The following is a 25,612-nucleotide window of genomic DNA, read 5'->3' on the forward strand; positions in this document are numbered from 1 at the left end:
TTTAAGAGCACTGTTGTCATGAATTGATTTATTAAATACAAGGCAGCGAAATTATGCAGTAATTGAAGCACACAAAGTTCATGGCAGAAAAATCATAATAAAAGAAAGCACCATCTGGTAAATCCTCCTGCTTATAGATCATCTGGGATCCAAACAGTGTCTAGCCTCTTAATGGCAGTGAAAGTGTTAATACAGCACCCTACAGGTCCCCTGGGTGCAGCCAGTGCTTCACTGGGCGTGGAGGTGTTCTCTGCCCATATCCCTCCACACCCAGTTTTATAGAGACATTCCCCCCATAACATAAGGAGACTCTGCGGGAGGGGCAGCCCCTCAAAAACAGGTTAACAGCAAAGTGGGTGTTCCCTCCAATCACTCTGAAAACTAAAGGGTTAAAAAGAAAATTCTGAAAAATGTATAAAATTTAGTGCACAGAATTTTTCAAAAAATCTTTTCTTAGTTGCAATGCCTTGTCTGATTTTAACATGACAAAATCTTTAAAGCCATTTTAGGCTTCCTGTGATCATCTAATGCTGCGGAACTACAAGCCCTAACTGAGGTTCTCGCTTTTTAACATCTGCTTTCCTACTCTGCTGCTATAATTGTCTCTACATTACCCTGGCTCATTGTGCTTCTGCTGTGTCTACTGGCCCATCGCTACTTCTACAACATGGTATGTGCTAATATTAGAGGCAATGGTCTATCTACAAATAAATTAATACAGATCCTTCCACGCACTACAAGTACCGTACTGCGGAGGATCTCATTCTGGATGACACCTCAAACCACAGAACCTTCTCATTAAAGAAGGAAAGGCGTCTCAGTTTGTATGAGTACTAGTACTCTCTTCTGGCTCCCTCTTGGCCTTACTAGAAGTCTCTGATGACCCCCGGTTCTCCCCATCATGGGTTTTCATGTGTTTGGTGAGATGATCGCTCCTCATGAACACGCGACTACAGGAAGGGCAAGGATATTTTTTTGCCCCTGTATGGGTCTGTAAGTGTCTTTGCAGCTCATCGCTCCTTGTAAATCTCTTGCCACAGAACAACCAGTTGCAGACAAAAGGACGGTCACCACTGTGCCAGCGTAAGTGAGCCTTTAGATGGGAGGTTTTGGCATACGCTTTCCCACAACCTGGGATGTGGCAGTTGTGCATGGTTTTTCGCTTTGATACATCTCCACTGGTACCAACACGCTCTACTTCCTGGCAGTTGGGGCAACGACAGGCAGTTTGAGCAGCACTTCGTGGCATTGCCCGCCTGGCAGTTTTGGGGCGAGGAGAACCGTCCGAGATTTGTTCAGCAGCATGAGAATCCATTGTGGCTTCCAATGTTCCCATGATATGAGGTGTGGGAGGCAGCATGTGTGCAGGGGGAAGACATAGCTCAGAGCCATAACCCCCTAAAGGAGTCTGGTGGGGTGAGGTTGTAGTAAAGCCTCCAGTTCCAGGCTGCATATCCATCCAACTGGAGCCAGCATGAAGATCCCACCATGAAGGAACACCAGTCTCTTCACCAGGACCACCTGTGGATGGAGGTCTCATCCAGGATTCATATGGATGAGACATCTCAAAGGTTGGGTGCAGAAATTTCGTAAATGAGCTCTCAGCAGATTCACGGCCTGCAAATGTTTGACAGGGAAGTCGTACAGAGGAAAGAGAAGTGTATATCTCAGGAGAAGTATAAGGTGGATCTTGGGGTGACTCCTGCTGAAGAGGTAGTCGTGGATCTGAATCCGAGGGGATTGTGTATGACTTAAGGGAGAGCTCAGAGGTGGCTGGAGATCCAGGAGCCTCAGATGGCTGGTTTCCCAAAGAGCTACATACAGCAGTCAGCATTGCAGATAAGGTTGTCCAGGCAAAAGATAGCTGTGAAGATATCAAATGGAAAGATTTAGAAAGAATGTTCTATTTTACCTATGCAATAAATAGTGAATGTTCTGCTTTGGGCACCTAAACACAGCTGAGCAGTGATATACACAGATTATATTAAAGGTAATCTGTCACCAGGTTTTTGCCACCTTATCTGAGAGCAGCATAATGTAGAGATAGAGAACCTGATTCCAGCGATGTGTCACTTTCTAGGCTGTTTAGTGTAGTTTTGACAAAATCGCTCTTTTATCAGCAGGAGATTACCATTAGAGTCCTCCATATTCATTAGTTCTGTATAACCTTGTTACCAGCACTGATTGGCCACTTTCTGTGTACAATGTACATGGGCAGAAAGTTGCCAATCACTGGTGTGGGCAGGGTTATACAGAGCTCAGCATTCAAAGAACTGCTAGATCTGCAGCACATAAAACAATGATTTTATCAAAATGACAGCAAGCTGCCCAGTAAATGACAAATTGCTGGAATCAGGGTCTCTGCCCCTACATCATGCTGCTCTCACATGGATTAGCAAAAACCTGATGACAGGTTCCCTTTAAGTAGTATATGAGCACCTATAACCTATGGATTAATCTTATAAGGTAACAGTGTCCAGATTATTCTGTACCCAGTGATTATTAGCTATCACTACAATTTTATTGTGATCAATGACAGCTGGTAGCAGTGGTAACTTGCACACATAGGGTAGAAAGAAACAGACCTTTTACAGCAGGAGTTTTCATTCCAGGCTCCTCAATCCTATGCATGTTTCCATGTGGGCTTTCATAGTAATGACTTCACCTAACATACCAATACAGCTCTAAACAGACTGACTAAGGATACAGCGTCTAAAGTCACGTTCACACGTTCAGTATTTGGTCAGTTTTTTACCTCAGTATTTGTAAGCCAAAATCACAGGAAGTTGTCCTGAGGAAGAAGTTGGATAACTTCGAAATGCCTAGACATTATAACTGCCCAATAAATATTGCATTTTATTCTTCTTCATCTCCTGAGTCCATCCGTGGGATTCTGCCAGCAGCGCAAGGAAAACCACTTGAATTCCGCGCAGCATAAAACATCGGATAGCACTCGGCCGTGTTATACACTCATGTGAGCGAGCTCTTAGATGACAACTCACTTCATTTTTTTACTTAAAGCTTTATCTTTGTTGCTGCTGCAACTGCCCCTATACCCCCCACTCCACCACGCTATCCTACTGCCAATATCTCATGTTTAATGGAAACCTTGCTCCACTTAGACGTACCAATTTCGGCTCATTAAGGAGTGCTGATTGTTAATACGATCATTCTGTTCCCATACATCATGTGATTGGTAGCACATCCCTGATTTACACCAGGCACTATGCTTCCGATAATGATGATTTTATGTAGGTGATTGCCGACATGTTTACATGGCAAGATAACTGGGAACGAATATTTTCATGAACACTCTTTGGCAGATTATCAGCTATTCATTACCAGACTAAGTTTGCACAATATCCTCCATTCTCTGCCACATTAGATTCACTACAACCGTTTTCTCCCTGTTTTACCATACTAGCTGGTGGCCCGATTCTAACACATCGGGTATTCTAGAATATGTATGCCGCCGTCCGCGACCAATCAGCAGAGCGGTGTTTAAATTTGGCGCCAATATCGCTGATTGGTAGCGGCCGGCATCCGCGACCAATCAGCGAACTGTATTAGTGAGAACCGGGGAGCGGTGCTGCCTGTGCGGGTACTTCCGCTGCGAGCAGCCAGGAGATGACTGGCTGCTCGCAGCAGAAGTATCCGGACCCGCTGCGCCGCTCACCGGTCCTCCCTTCACACGTGCCGTCGGGAGATCAGCAGTCCTAGCCGCTGATCTCCCGACGGTAGCCGCATGGAGGTCAGCGGCGCCGTCGGTCAGGGTCCTTCTGCTGCTAGTAGCCGGGAGATGACCGGCTAGCGCCGGTCATCTCCCGGCTGCATCGCCGCTGAACTCCGTGCGGCAGATGAGCCGTTGACTGCCGCCATCTTTTTCTGAAATCCCGCGTCGCTGATTGGCCGCGGCCGGACCAATCAGCGACGCGGGATTTCCTGGACAGAAGGACAGACAGACAGACGGGATAAGACGATTATATACAGTACAGACCAAAAGTTTGGACACACCTTCTCATTTAAAGATTTTTCTGTATTTTCATGACTATGAAAATTGTACATTCACACTGAAGGCATCAAAACTATGAATTAACACATGTGGAATTATATACTTAAAAAAGTGTGAAACAACTGAAAATATGTCTTATATTCTAGGTTCTTCAAAGTAGCCACCTTTTGCTTTGATGACTGCTTTGCACACTCTTGGCATTCTCTTGATGAGCTTTAAGAGGTAGTCACCGGAAATGGTCTTCCAACAATCTTAAAGGAGTTCCCACAGATGCTTAGCACTTGTTGGCCCTTTTGCCTTCACTCTGCGGTCCAGCTCACCCCAAACTATCTTGATTGGGTTCAGGCCTGGTGACTGTGGAGGCCAGGTCATCTGGCGTAGCACCCCATCACTCTCTTTCTTGGTCAAATAGCTCTTACACAGCCTGAAGGTGTGTTTGGGGTCATTGTCCTGTTCAAAAATAAATGATGGTCCAACTAAACACAAACCGCATGGAATAGCATGCCGCTGCAAAATGCTGTGGTAGCCATGCTGGTTCAGTATGCCTTCAATTTTGAATAAATCCCCAACAATGTCACCAGCAAAGCACCCCCACACCATCACACCACCTCCCCCATGCTTCAGGGTGGGAACCAGGCATGTAGAGTCCATCCGTTCACCTTTTCTGCGTCACACAAAGACACGGTGGTTGGAACCAAAGATCTCAAATTTGGACTTATCAGACCAAAGCACAGATTTCCACTGGTCTAATGTCGATTCCTTGTATTCTTTAGCCCAAACAAGTCTCTTCTGCTTGTTGCCTGTCCTTAGCAGTGGTTTCCTAGCAGCTATTTTACCATGAAGGCCTGCTGCACAAAGTCTCCTCTTAACAGTTGTTGTAGAGATGTGTCTGCTGCTAGAACTCTGTGTGGCATTGACCTGGTCTCTAATCTGAGCTGCTGTTAACCTGCGATTTCTGAGGCTGGTGACTCGGATAAACTTATCCTCAGAAGCAGAGGTGACTCTTGGTCTTCCTTTCCTGTGGCGGTCCTCATGTGAGCCAGTTTCTTTGTAGCGCTTGATGGTTTTTGCAACTGCACTTGGGGATACTTTCAAAGTTTGCCCAATTTTTCGCACTGACTGACCTTCATTTCTTAAAGTAATGATGGCCACTCGTTTTTCTTTACTTAGCTGCTTTTTTCTTGCCATAATACAAATTATAACAGTCTATTCAGTAGTACTATCTGCTGTGTATCCACCTGACTTCTGCACAACACAACTAATGGTCCCAACCCCATTTATAAGGCAAGAAATCCCACAGGGCACACCTGTGAAGTGAAAACCATTTCCGGTGACTACCTCTTGAAGCTCATCAAGAGAATGCCAATAGTGTGCAAAGCAGTCATCAAAGCAAAAGGTGGCTACTTTGAAGAACCAAGAATATAAGACATATTTTCAGTTGTTTCACACTTTTTTGTTAAGTATATAATTCCACATGTGTTAATTCATAGTTTTGATGCCTTCAGTGTGAATGTACAATTTTCATAGTCATAAAAATACAGAAAAATCTTTAAATGAGAAGGTGTGTCCAAACTTTTGGTCTGTACTGTATATTAGATTCTGTAGAAGCTTTACTCTGATCTAATGGATGTTCTAGAACCTAATTTATTGCATACTGTAGAGCTTCCCATAATGGATACAGATAAAAGTCTGCCCTTTTCAATGTTGAAACAGGAGAGCCTGTACTCTCTTTGATTTTAGACATAGTAAAACGTCTACCCTGTCTTCTACCCTTCCTTCTGCTAAATACACCTGTATCTTCCTTTACTTCTATATGTTACCTTCGCTAGGGTCTGGTTACTGTTCTTCTGTTCTGGCTAACTCTAAAGCCCCCCATACACATTAGACTAACGTTAGCTCACCAAACGCTATCGTCGAGTTCAGCCGACAGTCTAATGTGTATATGGGCCCCTGACAGATGATTTTCGGGGGAGAAAAGGATCCAGCATGTCCGACCTTTTGTTCTCCCAGAGATAACCTGCCACCAGAGATGTTTGATAATGACTTTTTCATAGAGAACATAGTAGCGCTTGGTCAAGCGAACGCTCCTGTGTATGGAAAAGTTGGGGGAGATAGATGCTGGCTGAGCGATCTGCAGAACCATCACCCAGCGACAGCTATCTAAAGTGTATAGGGGGCTTAAACTCTTGGTCCAGGATCTTTTAGCTTGTAAATTGCCAGATCAGGAGCCCTCGTCACCCACTCTGATTAGAGGTTTTCACATATACAAAGGAAATATAAATACAGTTTATCTTTCATCCTAAATAACCTGGGAGCCAGTAGCTGTAATAAAGGGCTGCTGGATGCAAATTACAGTAATTATTGTCTGAGTAGTAACCAGCACTGGAGGCAGAGAGAGACCCCAAGGAAATAAGGGTCAGAAAGTCTGGGGAGCAGGCACTTAACAAATGGTGCTGGAAATTCTTAACTGTGATAACGATCATATTAAAAAGGACCTGTCACCACTCCTGACTAGTCGGTTTAAAGGGAACTTGTCACTCGATCCAAACCACAGGCAGCAGGAATCAGAGCCAGACTGCATGATGGCAACCAGGTATGTTTTACAGAACATACTTTTAGAAAACATAGTTTGAAGAGCCGGCCAGAGACTATAGGAAGAGAGTAGATTCGTCCGGCACCTACCCTGACTGGCTTCTTATCGCACCTCTCCAGGTGATTGACAAGTCTTCCCCTATGTACACACATGGGAGAGACCTGTGAATCAAATAGAGTGGTGTGGGACTAGTCTCTCATTTCTCCCAAAGGCCCCGAACAAGCTCTTCAAACTATTCTCTGAGACACCAGAGCAATCATACAGCCAGGTTCTACTTCATGCTGTCCGTGGTTTGGGCATCATGAATCAAGTGACAGAATCCCTTGAACAATTCTTGGCCCTTTTTTAGAATTCTTTGTAGCATTCTCTTATTACTATCAGAAATATATGAATAAATAAACTACTTAGCGTTACCATTCCCCTTTTCAAAAAGGTGTGTGCCTACACAGTCTGATACTGGCAGCACTTATTGGACAATAACTCTATGTGGAGGGACACACCCCAACTAGTAAAATCCAGCTGGCAATTTATTCACACATTCCTAGCAGGTATAATAGATGAAAAAAACAACTCAGTTCTAAAAAATATGATCCATAATTGTTACGGTATGGGGCAGTGGTGTACCTTTCATAGCGGCAGACTACACAGTCTGAATTGGGGGAGGGAGGTGGGACAGCGTGTTGTCATAATTTCAACAGTATCTACATCCTGAAGATGCAGAAATTGTTGAGCAGAATGGCCGTTGGCTTCCTTTTGTACCATTCAGTCTGTGTGTCTGAAACTAAGCACAATGATGTCTCTAGATTGTGCCTTCTGTGTGGAGCCTCAGTCCACACATTCTGCACAGATTGGAGCAACATGTCGGGTCGCACAGATAGGTGAGTAGTATTTATTTATTATTTTAAATGTCAGTATTTTTTGGGTGGCTGTGGGGAGGGATGATGCTTTGTGAGGACCTATGGGGGCATCATAATGTGTAGGAGATATCTACTGTGTGGGGGGAATGTGAGAGCCATCATATAGTGGAAAGCTATGGGGGCCATCATGTTGTGTGGGGCCACCATCATACTTTGAGTGGGGGGCTATTGGGCAATCATACTGTGTGGGGGCCATCGTACAGTGTGTGGCTCTGTGGGGGCGATTTTACGGTGTGGAGGCTGTGTGGGCTATTAAATTGTGTGTGAAGACCATCATGCTGTGTGTAGGGAAACGGGAGCCATCATACTGTGAGTGGGTCACTGTGGAGGCATCATACTTTGCAAAAGGCACTGTGGGGTCATCATAATGTGCATGTGGGGTTGACTGTACGAGGAAACTCTGGGGAAAAAATTACTGTTGGGATATCATACTGTGTGTATCAATGGAGACAATTTAGGGGGGCATTATACTCCATAATGGCTATGAAAAAGGTATCACAGTTGGTGAGAACACTAAAGGGCTTCCGTAGAAGCATAATTACTGTGTAAGTTCAGCAATACATGTCTCCCTGCTTTTAAAAGGTGGGAAGTATGACCTCGCCTACTCTGCCAAATAGTAATTTTGCTACAGGCCCTCATGATTCCTATGGACACTCCTACTAGGGGGAATACAATTGTTTACTAAAACTGAAAAGTCAAGAGCGGTGAAAGATCCTTTTTAAATATAAAACATGAAATGTAACCATTTTGATATTTATGCACAACTTTGGGCCTGATCCACCTAATGGCAAAAATCATTATTTCAGACCTACAGCTGGACAATGGGCATCACAGCATACTAATTCACTTAGTTAATCCTTCTCTCATTTTAGGTCAGACATAAATACAAAGTCACAAATAGACACTTTTTGGAATATTACAATTTCTATAAACCATATACAGTACAGACTAAAAGTTTGGACACACCTTCTCATTTAAAGATTTTTATGTATTTTCATGACTATGAAAATTGTACATTCACACTGAAGGCATCAAAACTATGAATTAACACATGTGGAATTATATACTTAACAAAAAAGTGTGAAACAACTGAAAATATGTCTTATATTCTAGGTTCTTCAAAGTAGCCACCTTTTGCTTTGATGACTGCTTTGCACACTCTGGGCATTCTCTTGATGAGCTTCAAGAGGTAATCACCGGAAATGGTCTTCCAACAATCTTGAAGGAGTTCCCAGAGATGCTTAGCACTTGTTGGCCCTTTTGCCTTCACTCTGCGGTCCAGCTCACCCCAAACCATCTCGATTGGGTTCAGGTCTGGTGACTGTGGAGGCCAGGTCATCTGGCATAGCAACCCATCACTCTCCTTCTTGGTCAAATAGCCCTTACACAGCCTGGAGGTGTGTTTGGGGTCATTGTCCTGTTGAAAAATAAATGATGGTCCAACTAAACGCAAACCGAATAAAATAGCATGCCGCTGCAAGATGCTGTGGTAGCCATGCTGGTTCAGTATGCCTTCAATTTTGAATAAATCCCCAACAGTGTCACCAGCAAAGCACCCCCACACCATCACACCTCCTCCTCCATGCTTCATGGTGGGAACCAGGCATGTAGAGTCCATCCGTTCACCTTTTCTGCGTCGCACAAAGACACGCTGGTTGGAACCAAAGATCTCAAATTTGGACTCATCAGACCAAAGCACAGATTTCCACTGGACTAATGTCCATTTCTTGTGTTCTTTAGCCCAAACAAGTCTCTTCTGCTTGTTGCCTGTCCTTAGCAGTGGTTTCCTAGCAGCTATTTTACCATGAAGGCCTGCTGCACAAAGTCTCCTCTGAACAGTTGTTGAAGACATGTGTCTGCTGCTAGAACTCTGTGTGGCATTGACCTGGTCTCTAATCTGAGCTGCTGTTAACCTGCGATTTCTGAGGCTGGTGACTCGGATAAACTTATCCTCAGAAGCAGAGGTGACTCTTGGTCTTCCTTTCCTGGGGCGGTCCTCATGTGAGCCAGTTTCTTTGTAGCGCTTGATGGTTTTTGCAACTCACTTGGGGACACTTTCAAAGTTTTCCCAATTTTTCAGACTGACTGACCTTAATTTCTTAAAGTAATGATGGCCACTCGTTTTTCTTTACTTAGCTGCTTTTTTCTTGCCATAATACAAATTCTAACAGTCTATTCAGTAGGACTATCAGCTGTGTATCCACCTGGCTTCTGCACAACACAACTGATGGTCCCAACCCTATTTATAAGGCAAGAAATCCCACTTATTAAACCTGAGAGGGCACACCTGTGAAGTGAAAACCATTTCCGGTGACTACCTCTTGAAGCTCATCAAGAGAATGCCAAGAGTGTGCAAAGCAGTCATCAAAGCAAAAGGTGGCTACTTTGAAGAACCTAGAATATAAGACATATTTTCAGTTGTTTCACACTTTTTTGTTAAGTATATAATTCCACATGTGTTAATTCATAGTTTTGATGCCTTCAGTGTGAATGTACAATTTCCAGTCAAGAAAATGAAAAAAAAATCTTTAAATGAGAAGGTGTGTCCAAACTTTTGGTCTGTACTGTACATGCAAGGCTTTTATTTATGATCTGAATGTTTTTCTATGAGAAAAAAAAAACATACCATAAGTGTAAGTTTTCTGATGTAACTTTTGCATTTTCCTGAGGGTTCATTCACACAACCGTAAAAAAAAAAATGGACAGTACATGAACCAACCAATGTTACTCATTTAGGCAGAGCAGAGAAGCGATTTTTTTCACAGACCGAATCTGGATGTGAAAAAAAAAAATTGCAGCGCGCACTATTTTTTTTGGGTGTCAGATGAGAATCGTCTATTCTAGTCTATGGGTGCACAAAAAAAACGGATGTCATGCATATAGCAGCCAAATTTTACAGATACATTACAGTTCTTGAACACCGCAAACTGCAAATGGTCCTGTAAATGATTAATAGCGGCACTCTAAAAAAAAATTGGATTACATACAGATGAAAAATGAGAAAAAAATCATCCGAGTTTTCTGGATGAAACTCTGATGACTGATTTTTTTTTATACGCTTGTGTGAACATACTTAAGGAGGGAAAGTTTTGGTTATTATACAGCGATACAGGCAAACAATTTCATTTTATTAGTCCTCGCTCACACCACCATATAAATCGGATGAGTGCTATCTGATTTTATATTAGATAGCACACTGACCAATGTTATTCAATGGGGCAGTGCAGATGACTGTTATTTTTCACTGACAGAATCTGCGACTTTACTCTGAAATCTCATGAGTGCGAGAAAAAAAAAAAAAAACGGCTGACGTAGGGAGCCACAGTATGGTATCCGATTTTTATGGATACATTGCAATTCTGTGAGATGTGAAACTGTAACTGGCCCTGTAAAAGATTAATTGCTGCTGAGTAAAAAAATTGATTGCATACGGACAGCACACAGATGACAAGTGAGAAAATAAGGCCATGTTCACAGGTTCAGTATTTGGTGAGTTTTTTACCTCAGTATTTGTAAGCCACAACCAGGAGAGAAACAATCAGAGGAAAAGTATAATAGAAACACGTCACCACTTCTGTATTTATCACCCACTCCTGGTTGTGACTCACAAATACTGAGGGAAAATACTGACCAAATACTGAACATGTGAATGTGGCCTAATCGTCCCAATCGTCCCACTTTTCTGGATGAAAATTAAACTCATTTTTTAATACTGTCGTGTGACCCTGGCTTAATTCAAATAATATAACATGGCCATATTCAAATGAAAAGTACTTCTTAGAGCAAATTTAGGTATATAAGCTGCACACAACTGATGACATATCCGAAACAAGTGAAATGTCCAGAGGCCGATCAAAAAAAGGCCACAACAGTTTTTTAATCCAGCTCCAGAATGAGTCCAGAAACGAGCCCATAGTAAATTATGAATTTCTGTCTCTGCAGCTTTTCACATTTAAGGGAAAAATGTCTGGGCAATGACATGGAACCAAGGAGTAAAAAATATCCAAAGTTTGTTATATGTAATAAAAAATTGGAACAACACCATAAGACCAAAAATGGGTGCAGGGCCTCCAGACAACTATCACACTGTCATATATATGTAGAAAGTAAAGCAGGCAGCACTCCAAAAAAATTGTGTAAAAAGTGGCTTTCTTAGCCCATCTGGTGTGGCAATGTTTTGGTTGTGAAAAAAACTTTTTCAAGCCATAAAGTTTGTTATAGATTTCTATTTGGGAAATGAGAGAATCATCTTAGCCCGACACATAATGCTCCTGATATAATCCAGCCCCCAAAATTAGATGCAACCAGCTCAAAAATAAAGCTGTACCTTTCTAATACTGTACCTTGTAATACACATTATGTGATACCCGTTTCCTCTTATATAGGGTCCGTTGAGGATATAAAGGGGTTGTAGGAACCCCATTCTCATGACAGGTCAGGGTTTGTGATGACTGTTAGTAGGCAAAATAATACATAAAGTGTAATATATGGGGCCAGGCACAATCATTAGGACTGGCCTGTCATGTGTTAGGTGTTCTTGGGGCTGAATGAATTCCAGTCATTGACAGCAAACACTTTGTACAAGCAATTTGTAAGGATGATGTAGGATTAGGAACATCATCATTCAAATTTCAACTTGAAAATGGAATTCTGCCAGCAGATCTATGGGAAATGATTAATTGGAATAATTATAGAAGTATCATCTATAACTTAAGTGTGGGCGTAACCATTCTGCCACTTGGGGCTCTTTCATTACTCACGCAGCAGCAAAAAATATACATTATCATAATTTAAGGTACTTCCTTTCCTCCAAAAATAATCAATCAGATTCAATCACTAGATGACCTCTAGATTAGCAATATTTCCTATGTATGTGTTCTACTATATTGCATTTTCCCTTCAGGACATGGCTGTCTCTACCAGTATACTGTACATCACCTGGCAAAGATGCATACGTAACAGGAGCGGACACAGATAGAAAGGGCCCCTGTGCAAGAACAGTATATGGGCCCTTTGAGGTCCAATAGCACATTATAATACACAATTCCACCTGCTTTTGAGCTGGAAATGGGTTCCCTTACCTCTTGGGCAACTGGTTGCACCAATGGTATGTCCACCCCTGATACACAATAGAAGTATTCCCTTTGCAAAAAAAAATGTAAAAGTAAAGCAATTTTACAAGTCAAAACTTCCTAGTCAATACTCAATAAAGGCATTTTTACAACAGATGATTATCAGTCTGTATTAACATGCTGCCAGTCACCTGATGAACGAGCAAAACGCTCATTTGTTGGGTGATCAGATAATTTATTCCAGCACAAATCATTGTTTTCTGTTGCACATTGCCCAGTGTTTACAAGGGCTGTGTTGCCAACAAAATGTGGTGTATGGAGGACAGAACAAGCATATTAATGATCATTCTTCCCCATACTGTTTTTGTCAGCCCTTGTGAAAGGGACACTAGGTATCGTTCATACAGGCAATGCAATTTTCATCTAAACACATGCAGTTTTTATTGCTTTCCACAGGCCACTTATACACGGCTGAGCTAGCCCCAGTTCGGTCAAATAAAACAGTTATTGTCCATAGCAACCACTGATACTTGCTGTTCTGTGCACACAGCCTGTGCAGACTCTTCCAAAGGGGGATTCTGGAGGACTGTCTCTCTCCTCAGCTCCAAGACACATCATGTCTGGACAGCTTCCCTGAGATGACTGACTTAGATGAACACCTAGCCTGTTTATATGCAGAGCTAACCAGGTGCACTAATAAAAGCCTGCAGAGCTAGGATTTAACCCTAGCCAACCTGGTATTGCTACCATGCTGATAGATTAGTATATAGTTAACAGGACAAAATACCCTGACCATGGACCTATTGGCCTGGACTGCAAGCATTATAGTTTCCAATAGTATAAAGGATAGGTCAATCAGTGGTCCATTTTGTACCATAACCTCACTCTATAGGGACAGTATCTCACATGTATTGTCAGACACAAAATGACTTCCTCAGGGAACTCCAGGGGACCCCTGAGGAAAACACCTTGTGTTTAATGATAAGCGTGGGATGCTGTCCCCACACACTGGCATTAAGAGGTACCCTGGACCATTGACTTCTCCTTTACACTAAGCACATTAATCTGGGATTTGAGAATACTCTACGTTACTTAGATCACACTTTGATACACTTGAGCCTGTATTTTTATACTTCATGTCTTTACTGTCTATTTTATGCATAGCGCTACTCCATTGTATCTACTGTTCGAAGGTGTAGGTAAAAAACAGGGATGAGTGGAGCATTGCGAGTAGAAGTAACCAGGAATAATGCCTGATGAAACTAAATCGGATTGGTTTAGAAACGTGTTTTAAACATGTTTTAATTCAGTGATAAAAAAATCTATATTTTATTTTTTTAATATTTCTGGTTACTCCTCTTGGCATGGCTCTCCGTGTTTTCCTGCATACTTCTCCCGTAAATTTGACCCTAAGTTAGTTTCACAGGTGGAGCATGACTCAATCAGGAAATATGGCTATCCAGTCTCACGTTGTGTCTTAAGGCCCCCTCACACTTAGCGACGCTGCAACGATCCCGACAACGATACGACCTGTCAGGGATCGTTGCTGCGTCGCTATGTGGTCGCTGGTGAGCTGTCAAACAGGCAGGCTCACCAACGATCAGAGGAGCAGCGACATCGTGGAAAGAATCTTTCCACGATGTCCTGCTCCTGGTTACGAGCCTGCTGAAGCAGGAGCAGGCTGGTAACTATGGTAAACATCGGGTTACTAGGGGCACACGCGCTCCTAGTAACCCGTTGTTTATCATGGTTACCACTCTAATACAGTGAGCGGGAGGTTACCGCTCACTTTAGCAGGCTCGTAACTATGATAAACAACGGGTTACTAGGTGCGTGTGTGCTCCTAGTAACCCGATGTTTACCATAGTTACTAGCCTGATCGCTGCTCCCGCTGGTCACACACAGCGATGTGTGCTGACCAACGGGAGAGCAACGACCAAAAAATGGTCCAGGACACTTTGCAGCGATCAGCGACCTCACAGCAGGGGCCTGATCGCTGCAAAGTGTCACACATAGCGACATCGCTGGTGAGGTCGCTGTTGCGTCACCAAAACCGTGACACAGCTGCGATCTCGCTAGTGATCTCGCTATATGAGACGGGGGCTTAAGTGTTGTGGCTGACCTTTGCACAACTACACTTTTTAAATCACCCCTTGGCACTTCTTTGGATACTTTTTAATTGTATCTATTGTGGCTCTAATACTTATTATATATTTGATGTATTAGTATAACAGGCTGTCCATCATGAATACTGAACAGTGTGTGGCGTGGTCTTGTTTGCGGTAGCATGGGCAGGGATGTTGGGGCTCTTGTTTTGTTGTTTGACAATTTTTTCAATGTTTTTAATATGTGTCCATTCCTGCTCTTTGTTGTTTTTTTTCTTTGTTTTGTAATAAAATACCGGTATACCTTTTCTTCTTTGCAGCCCGAAATGTGTTTGTTATCTATTTTCTCCATATAATAAATAATGGTTTCCTATTCACAAAAATATTCTAACATCTGTCTCAGAAAATCATGTATGGGCAGGCAAGAATTTCCTAATCCTGTCGTGTTATGGGAACTGATATGGCAATACAGGTCTCTTGTACAATATATTTGAAGTTCATGGGATCTGGCCCTAAAACAATATTAATATGCCTTTAAAAAAATTGATATAGCAATCTCAAACATCTATTAACTTTACCAATCATCATTTTCTGAATAATCTACACAAATAATGAAGATACCAATCCAAAACATCTTTTAACTTTACCAATAATTGTTTCCAAAATAGCCCAAACCACAATGTGGGTCAAATTACAACTAGATCCAGGAGACATAAAAAAACAAACATGAAATTGTAGAAAAAGAAACATTTTGCAACAAATCCATCTGAAGTTGAAAAAAACTTTCCATTTTACTCAACAGTGAAGATTCTATAAAGGTGGGCATATGATGTACATATGACCAATGTCAGGACCCAAGCTTCTTGAAGGTTCCAGCCTGTTTATTACAACATTAACCATATAGGAACCTGGATTTTGTTGGCCGTGATATTGAAAGAAACATTATCAGCCAATGGGATAAATCGAGTCTGCTGAAATGGAGATGATGGACAACTTGGAGACATATATTGACACTAGTATAAAGTAGGTAGACTACTATGATGCATATAGTATAGAGCTGCATAGCTATCAAAATATAACATTTACTAGAGATGGTGTAACTTGCAGTGCATGGGCCCAGTGCAATATCTCCAACAGGACCCCCAACTATCACAGATCTTTAATAGTACTTGTAGATTGTAAGCTTGCAAGCAGGGACATCACTCCTAATGTAACTGTTTAAACTGTCCTACCTTGTATTGAATTTATTGTCTGTACATGTCCCCTCTTAATTGTAAAGTGCTGCGGAATATGTTGGTGCTATATAAATAAAAATTATTATTAATAGTACTGATCTCATATGGGAAAGGGGACCTTTTGGGGCCCCTTATGTCTGGGTATGACTACATCCCCTACATCCAGAGGCATATCTATGGGGGGGGGGATTTATTCAGTGTGAGTGTTATTCAGTGTGGGGGGGTTATGCAGTGTTGAGGGGGGATTTATTCAGTAGAGGATTTATCCAGTGGGGGGTTTAGTCAGTGTTGGGGCGGATTTATTTTGTGTGGAGGGGGGAGATTTAATCTGTGGGGAGCGAGTTGGGGGTGGGTGCAAACACATTATGGGAAGCGAGGGAAAAAATTTGTGTGGACACAGTATGGGGAGCAAGGGTGAAGGGATTTGTGGCGACACAGTATGGGGAGCGAGGGTGATGTGACATGTGCGGACACAGTATGGGGAGTAAGGGTGATGGGATGTGTGCGGACACACTATGGGGAGCAGGGGTGATGTTATGTGTGCAGACACAGTATGGGGAGCGGGGGTGATGGGATGTGTGCAGACACAGTATGGTGAGCGGGGGTGATGGGATGTGTGCGGACACAGTATGGTGAGCGGGGGTGATGGGATGTGTGCAGACACAGTATGGTGAGCGTGGGTGATGGGATGTGTGCGGACACAGTATGGGGAGTTGGGGGGGATGTGTGAGTCGGGAAATATGAGGCAGTAGGGGGAAACGTGTAAGGAGACTATTGAGGGGAATAGTGTGTGGAGACAGTACAGGGGAAGAAAAGCGTGAGTGGGCACAGAAAGAATAGAGACTGAGTAGTGGGTGGCGGGTAGCATGGGGGGACAGTGTATGGTCACAGCTAGGAGGGGACAGTATGCTAAGGAGGGGGGGTGTGATGAGGGGAAACAGTACAGAGACTGGGCCCTATAGTCAGGACACAGTATGAGAGATTGGTGTGAATAGAGGGCCCAGTATGGAAAGGAGAGGGCAGTGTGGAGAGCATGTAACATAAGAGGGACAGTGTGGGGGTCATATATTGTGCAGGGAATATAGTGAGGGGCAATTATTCATTCAGGGGCTCAGTGTAGGGCAGATATTTTTATTCAGGAGCATTACAATGACACTGCTTTCTTTAAGGGAATCGTGTGGGGATGTGCTACAGAAGACCGGAGAAGATAGAAGTCTGCAGAGACGAGCTGTCGATGTGAGAAGTCATCATGGCGTCTGGACAAGAGGAAGAAAAGAAAGAGAACGACTCCAGAGACAGCGTCACCTATAAGGTACATGGATGTAAATGTTTTTTGTGATGCTGTCATTTTTAGATTTTTATTTATGTTAGGAGCATTAAAGAGGTTGTCCACGTGTGTGATGAGTCTGCAGCCATTCTATGTGACTGTAGACTTCTGAATTCTCACAGTGCGCACTGCACGCTGTCAGGATTCTCTGGTGCCGGCAATTTACATACATGTGTTCACATGCCGACTAGACGTGTGTGGCCTCACTCAATGGAAATGAATTGAGAAAGGCCAGACACGTCTAGGCAGAATGTGGCCAGAAGTATACAAATCACATACTTGTGCTCACATGACCGTCCACTGTTGCCACGGCAAAGGGGAATCCTAAAAGTGCGCAGTGCATGCCCTGTGAGAATTCAGAAGCCTGAAGACACATAGAATGACTGAATGCTTTCATCTCAAAGCTGGACAAGCCCTTTAATTATAAAATAAAGCCCTGCAGCCAATCCTAACAGCATGTAATATCCTCATTGTCAGGATTCAGCTCTGCTTGCAGGTTCCATCAGTCATCACATGGCCACTTCACTCATATGAGATTTTCATACTTATGGTCACCTGACAATGAGCTTTTCTTTCTGCTACTCCCAGAGAAAATTTGGAAGAGCAGCTCGTTGGCATGTGACTAAAGCCACGGCCCCACTATCAGTATTTGGTCAATATTTTTTCTCAGGAGTGGGAGCCAAAACCAGGTGAGGAACAATCAGAGAAAATATATAATAGAAACAAGTCACCAATTCTGCATGTATCACCCACTCCTGGTTTTGGCTCCCACTCCTGAGAAAATATACTGACCAAATACTGATACTGGGGCCATGGCCTTAGTGTGCAAATCGCATATATGCTGGGGAAGGGGAGGGGGTGTCAAACCAAATTCTTGCCCCGGGTGTTAGAAGACCTAGATACTGTACACCTCTACCTACATCCATTGTAGTTATTCCCCTGTTTACTAGCAATGGGGTTCAACAGAGGTTCATAATACCTTGTTTCCTCAATCAATGGTTTGTGTATTTTGGAACTTATTTGACAATGATTTTTTATGATGATACATAGTGCTTAGTTAGAACTAAATCATTCCATAATATTGAGACGGTTACTTGATCACAATTCTGCTATTGCAACAGGCATGCCCAAATAAGTTTGTCAAGTGAGAATAATTTCCTTGTCGTCACCTGCCTGTTATATGTGATGTGGGGGTACCAATATCAAGCTTGTTCTGAAAGTCATATAAATGGATGTTTTGCAGCTCGATATGTAAGTGATTGGCTGTCTGGGTATGGTTATAAGGTTTGGGGCTCTTGTCAAACTTAATTGGAATACAGATGCATAAAAACCGGTCACTTGCACATTTGGCACCAACAGATGCCTTCTTTGGACCTGGGAATGTGTCGGCTGTTAGCACTATGTGCCAGAGTCACAGGAGAGAATACTTTAATCTATAATGAAAATATTCTTACTTCTCTAACTTAAATGCAGTTAGGAGTTATAATCTAGGCTTGTGCAGAATCAAATTAATGTGTTCACATTCTTGAGTGTTGGAAGTCTCTCCAATGACCCAGTTAAGCCAACAATTAATTATTTTGCATAGTAAGTAATTAGGACTTGTCATTGATAGTGCAAGTAAAGTGCCTGATTGGAATTTGATACACAATATGATTATGTACTTACATACTTGTCTACCTCACTAGCCAGTGATTAGTTTACTAGGCATTGGCTTATACGAGTTTCTATATTATTTGTTTGATTTATATTTCAGAGTTTATCTCTAGGAATATGACCAAGAAGCATTAGCAGAGTGACGTCCCCAATCTCTCCTCACACAACCTGACTAGCAGCAATAAAAGTTTTACAGAGTAGAACAGAAGGCACTACGAAGCACGGAAGACATATTGTTTGGGGGGTTGGAATTGCTTCAGAATTTTAGCTGACTTTGGGAAAGGCTTTCAGGATTTTCAAGGAATCCATCTAATCTCTTCACTTGTACTAAATATCCAGTTCTGACATATAACCAGAATATGGCCATGTGCACAGAGCCTGAATTACTCAACGAGCGTATAACTCGGACAAGGTGCTATCCGATTTTTTATTGGATAGCAGCACATTGACCCATGTTATTCAATGAGGCAGTGAAGATGGCCGATTTTTTTCACTGACACAATCTGTCTTTGAAAAAAATCTCAACATGCTGTGATTTCGCTCTGTATTCGGTGAGGGAAAAAATGGGTTGCCAAATGGACCATCAGTATGGCATCCGATTTGTATGCATACATTGCAATTCTGTAAAATTGGAAACTGTAAATAGTCCTGTAAATGATTAATAGCCTCTGAGTAAAAAAAAAAATGGATTGCACACGGATGACAAGTGAGAAAAATCGTCCCACTCTCCGGGATGAGAAAGGGACAGATTGTTTAAACGCCAGTGTGACCCCAGCCTTAATCTGAAACTAACATGGACTGAAGAAAAATTTCCAGCATATGCAATATGGACATTCTCGGCACTGAAACAAAATGGAAACTATAATGCAGAATGGATCATGGAGACAAACACATTTTAGGTGAGAACATTCACATTCCCAACTAAAAGGAAGAGGAATCAGCCAATCTCCTAAAAGGGTGGGAAGTAAGGGGTAAGTGACTAGATACAAGTTTTGGCCTTCTACTTTCAGGATTGTGAGTGTGGAGATATGAACCAGCATCAGGGAGAGAGCCCATTTTCACTGTTTATTTATTATGCTTTGCTTATATAGCGCCATCATATTCCACAGTGCTTTACAGACATTTTTATCACTGTCCCCATTGGAACTCACAATCTATATTCCCTATCAGTCTTTGGAGTGTAGGAGGAAACCCATGCAAACACAGGGAGAACATACAAACTCCTTACAGAGGTTGTCCTTGGTGGGATTCAAACCCAGGACCCCAGCACTGCAAAGCAACAGTGTTACACACTGAGCCACCATGCTATATAAACTGCTATTTAAAAAGAGGTCAGTTTTTGTTCCTATTTTTCTTCTGTTGTTTCCCTGAGTATTCAGATTTTGTTTTTTATCCACCATACAGTTGCAGAGATATGGGTCTTTTTATTTAGTACTAATTGTTATGGTCTTTACCAGGGGCGTTGCACACAAGGTAATAATGGAGAGCAGCCTAAAGACACGTCCCCGAGAGAATCCTGTCAGCTACGCCCCATTGGTAAAGACCAAAACAATTAGTACTAAATAAAAAGGCCTGTATCTCTGGAACCATATGGCATGTTTAAAAATATATATTCTGGAGGAGCAGAAGGCATAAAATAAGGGCAAAAACTTTTTTTTTGCCAAGTGCCAGGAACTTTTTAATGATAAGGAATGCATCATTACTTACATACCGTTTACGTTCCTCCAACTAATATAGACGTAGAAAACTAGAGATCCTTCCATATAACTGGAAATCTCAGAACAATAGAAAGCAACGGAGACTGCGTCTAAAAAATTGGGTTCAAATTACCCCAACAACATGACAGAAGGTAGGCCTAGGCTCCAACACAGGACAATCACTTGCTTCTATGATTGATTTATTATAGGCTGATTCACAAATAACCTATTAGTCTTTCTTGATGATATGGTCTGTGTATGCAATAATAATGCAATTAATAGTGGGCATCACGGTGGCTCAGTGGATAGCACTGTTGCTTTGCAAACACTGGGGTCTTGGGTTCAAGTCCCACCAAGGACAACATTTGTAAGGAGTTTGTATGTTCTCCCCATGTTTGTGAGGGTTTCTGCTAGATTCTTCAGTTTCCTCACACACTCCAAAGACATACTGATAGGGAATCTAGATTGTCAGCCCCAATGGGGACAGTGCCAATAATGTCTGTAAAGCGCTGCAGAATATGATCGTGCTATATAAGCAAAGTATAATAATAAATAAAAAAAATAATAATGACATGTATAGGTGGAAGGTGGGCACCTTGTACAATTTCTCTAGGTGACTCAAGGAACCCCAGTTCAACAGTGTCTAAAAATATAGCAATGGTAACTTTGACACTCAACATAGATTTTGACAGCCCTGATTGAGTTACGTCAATTCTGGCCTGTGTTAAACTTCTTTAATGATGTTTGTCGTGCCATGCAAATCACAGAATTTCTTCACATCGGCTATACCTCTTTTATTACCTCTAGAACATAGTAAAACTTCCCTTTTGAACAGGTGTACAACTGCAGATGGTATCTGTACAGAAATTCCTTATCGCCAATCATCAATGCTTAAGGACAACATTTACCAAATCCTATTGTCCTCATATCACTGTGAAAATCAACATTCACCAGCAGTTATTGAGTTTTTACAATACTTTCTAGCCCCGTGTTGATCATCTACAAATCACACATAATGTTTAACGATCAGTTATTAGATAAATGCGATCATTACAAAACATTTATATAAAACTAATGATCTAAAAATAATTAGCAAATAAAAGGAATTTTGGAAAAAGGAGAGGAGAAGGAAACATAATGTGAGATGCAGGCCTTAGAAATAATAATTTACCTATAATAAATTGTGCATGCCATACATTTTTGGGAAAAGATACACAACTATTTTAGTCTCCTGAGAATATTTTAGTTTTAACGAGATGATTTTCGCTTTTGAAATTCAGGAACCCTTTTATTACCAACCTTTAGTCACAATTCTAGTTTTGCCTTTGCTTAATATCATCAGTATACCTTAAATGTAACCGCACATGGAGATCAGATTATCATCCTTACATATTTAACACTAGTTAAAAAGTATAAAATAATATAATAAATACATTAAATACTAAATATATAATAAATGTTAAATATATATGATATATAATACATATATAAAATAACGAGTAAGTAAAAATAAATACTTCGAGTCCTGTTAATTGTGTTAAGATAATGTGCGTGAGGCTACGTTACCTCTCACAGGAGTGATTTATTTACATACCTTCGCAATCTGGGCACTTCCAATGAAGATGACTATGAGATGCAGAGATCACCGGTCTGGCCCCTCTTGGAAAATCATGTGATCAGGAACCTGAAGTCCATGTGTGACTATATAAGATTCTCTTCTATGGTGGTCTTTGTCTTCAAACTTGAGTATACTTACATACCAGATGACCCTTTAGTATCCGCTCTTGGAGCTTCTTCTTCTAAAGGCTGAGGAAAAATGATTTTGTTTAGGTCCTTTAGTTATTCTGCACCGTCCATTGACTCATTTAAAAGGTTGAACTACTAGTAATCTGCAGCCAATGGTGAAAGACTAGTCATTTCCTTGAAAGGAGTAGCCCGAGGACATCCAGTGGCCAAGTGTCCTATGAAGATCTCGGAAGGTCTCTTGATATAAGCGTTCTGCAAACATCCATGCTTAGAGAACTCAGCAGCTGCAGCATCTGATCCCATTCACACTCGGCTCCTGAAATACTTTCTGTTCCAGGCTGCTCCTCACTCACACCTAAACTTTCCAGGTTGCACCTCTGCCTTTTTCCCAGTGGGGCTCCACCTCCACCTCTCTGATGAATTTAACCCTTGATGTAGTTTGCATTGCTTTCTCCTGTGAAGTTTAACTCATTAAAAGGAGAGGTGTGTCACCCAGCAGACAGCTGAAACACACAAGAAAGGAAGAGGGATTTGAAGGATTACCTGTGAAATGTACATTAGTAAAGGAAGTGTAAAAAGCGCCTCACAGTCTGCAGGATGCATCGTGTGCTTAGGAAGGAAGCAAAGTCAGCATCCATAGTAATCAAGTCACATCAAGAGAACACCTGGATTATGCCCTAGACCTCGGCTGATCACACTCCAAGGTTCCGATTCATCATTTGTGATTTCTTAAAGTCACTTTTTGTCTTGTATTCGCAGAAGCTTTTTGCACCACATTCTTCAAAATGGCTCACGCGGTTCATGAAAATGCTCTTTATTTTCCTCTTTAAACCGTTTTTTTGTGACTTTTTAGCACCAAAAGTCGCCCATTTGTTTAAAAAAAAATGCGCCAAATTGAAAATTCCACCAGAAAACTTACTCAAGGCAGTGGTCGGAGAAGATGCTCCAAAAAAATTAGTCTGACAAAATCATTTGGATAAGCAAAGTTGTTTAGTAAAAATCAAAAAAAGAATTTAAAAAGATAGACAATTGAACAAGTAGTGCAAACATATTGAGGCCATTAGATGATAATTCGGGGCCCAAGTATCCACATGAGGAAAGACATACAGTGGAGAAAATAAGTATTTGATACACTGCCAATTTTGCAAGTTTTCCCACCTACAAAGAATGGAGAGGTCTGTAATTTTTATCGTAGGTACACTTCACCTGTGAGAGACAGGTGAAGTCTGAAGTTTGAAGTTCGCCAATGACCATCTGAATGATCCAGAGGAGGCATAGGAGAAGGTCATCATGTGGTCAGATGAGACCAAAATAGAACTTTTTGGTATTAACTCCTCTCGCTATGTTTAGAGAAGAAGAAGGATGAGTACAACCCCAAAGAACACCATCCTAACCATGAAGCATGGTGGGGGAAACATCATTACTTTGGGGATGCTTCTCTGGAAAGGGGACAGGATGTCTGCACCGTATTGAAGGGAGGATGAGGTCATGTATCATGAGATTCTGGTGAACAATATCCTTCCCTCAGTAAGGGCATTGAAGATGGGTCGTGGCTGGGCCTTTCAGCATGACAATGACCCGAAACACACAGCCAGTGCAACTAAGGAGTGGCTCCGTAAGAAGCATTTCAAGGTCCTGGGGTGGCCTAGGCAGTCTCCAGACCTGAGCCCAATAGAAAAGCTTTGAAGGGAGCTGAAACTCAATGTTGCCCAGCAATAGCCCCGAAACTTGAAAGATCTGGAGAAAATCTGTATGGACGAGAGGGCCAAAATCCCTGCTGCAGTGTGTGCAAACTTTGTGCAAGAACTACAGGAAACATCCGACCTCTGTAATTGCAAACAAAGGTTTCTGTACTAAATATTAAGTTCTGTTTTAATATTGTATCAAATACTTATTTCATGCAATAAAATGCAATTTAATTATTTAAAAATCATACAATGTGATTTTCTGTTTTTTTTATTTTTAGATTCTGTCTCTGAAGTGCACCTATGATAGAAATTACAGACCTCTCCATTTTTTGTAGGTGGGAAAACTTGCAAAATCGGCAGTGTATCAAAGACTTATTTTCCCCACTGTATATCTTAGTGTATCTTCAAGTCAAATTGAGGGTAATATAGAACAATTCCATAACAATGCAGTTATGAGCAATGTATTGTATTATATCTATCTATACATATTATACACATTGTAAAATACTTTTATCTGATAGTGTAAAGTAACTTGTCTAAAAAGTACTACAGAAATAACTCTCATAAGGTATCCTATGTGTAATATATTCCCTATGTACTGTGCAACATTTATATGTACACATTGCGGGAGATTGTGTTGCCCATAGCAAGTAATTAGATTCCTACTGAAAAAATGAGATCAGGAATCTGGTTTTACTAAGCCCATTTGTACCACTTTTGTACTAGTTTTGATAAATCCCAAAAAAAATGTGTTTGCTAGGGTCCAATCAGAGCAATTATCTAACATACTAGCCATTTACACCCCTGACCACCAATATATAACTTAGCCATTTCAGGGTACAGTCTTATCCAGGTATAAGTGAAAAGTGTAGTCCAGTAATACATGTTTCCAGGTGTAAATTTGGCCATACACATTAAAGACATGGTCTGAAACCAAAGGTGATTTTCATACTAGATATCTATTTATTTAATTCATTAATCTAATCACTTTTCTAATGCGCTTAAATTAAATATTCCCTCTCCACTCTAACTTCCTGTTTTGTTTTCCCTAATCCCCGCTGAGCATGTGCCGCTTGTCAAATCCAACAAATGCTCAGAATACGTTCCCTGAGCTACAGTTAGGTCCAGAAATATTTGGACAGTGATACAAGGTTTGACATTTTAGCGGTTTACCAAAACATAATCAAGATAGAATTATGTAATCAATATGGGCTTAAAGTGCAGACTCTCAGCTTTAATTTTAGGTTATTCACATTCTACTTGGAGTAAGAGTTTAGGAATTACAGCTGTTTAATATGTAATGACCTCTTTTTCAAGGGAACAAAAGTAATTGAACAAATATCTGAAAAGCTCTTAAATGGGCTTCGTGGACTATTCCCTCATTAATCCAGCATCAATGAAGTAGGTAAAAGGTCTGGAGCTGATCCCAGGTGTGGCTTTTGCATTGGAAGCTATTGCTGTGAACCCACAACATATGGTCAAAGGAGATCTCAATGGAAGTGAAACAGATCATCATTAGGCTGAAAAAAAATAAGAAATCCATCAGAGAGATAGCAGAAATGTTAGG

The 25,612-nt window shown here is 41.5% G+C and overlaps 1 protein-coding gene across 1 annotated transcript; it reads right to left on the reverse strand.

The window, feature by feature from the left end:
- On the reverse strand, positions 1-22,746 carry SP6 (Sp6 transcription factor). The gene is made up of 2 exons (XM_073683492.1): positions 22,206-22,746; positions 1-1,864 (listed from the first exon to the last, which is right to left on the reverse strand). Exon 2 carries the CDS (start codon positions 1,832-1,834, stop codon positions 818-820), a length of 1,017 nt encoding a protein of 338 aa, XP_073539593.1. The 5' UTR covers positions 1,835-1,864; positions 22,206-22,746; the 3' UTR covers positions 1-817.
- Between the last annotated feature and the right edge of the window lie 2,866 nt (positions 22,747-25,612).

Source organism: Phyllobates terribilis, unplaced genomic scaffold (genome assembly GCF_046119375.1).
Source record: "Phyllobates terribilis strain yellow unplaced genomic scaffold, ASM4611937v1 Scaffold_5__5_contigs__length_657084704, whole genome shotgun sequence".
Taxonomy (NCBI): domain Eukaryota; kingdom Metazoa; phylum Chordata; class Amphibia; order Anura; family Dendrobatidae; genus Phyllobates; species Phyllobates terribilis.

Coding starts and splice junctions, on each gene's coding strand:
- SP6 (XM_073683492.1), bottom strand. CDS start 1,834: ATGCTGACTGCTGTATGTAGCTCTTTGGGAAACCAGCCATCTGAGGCT.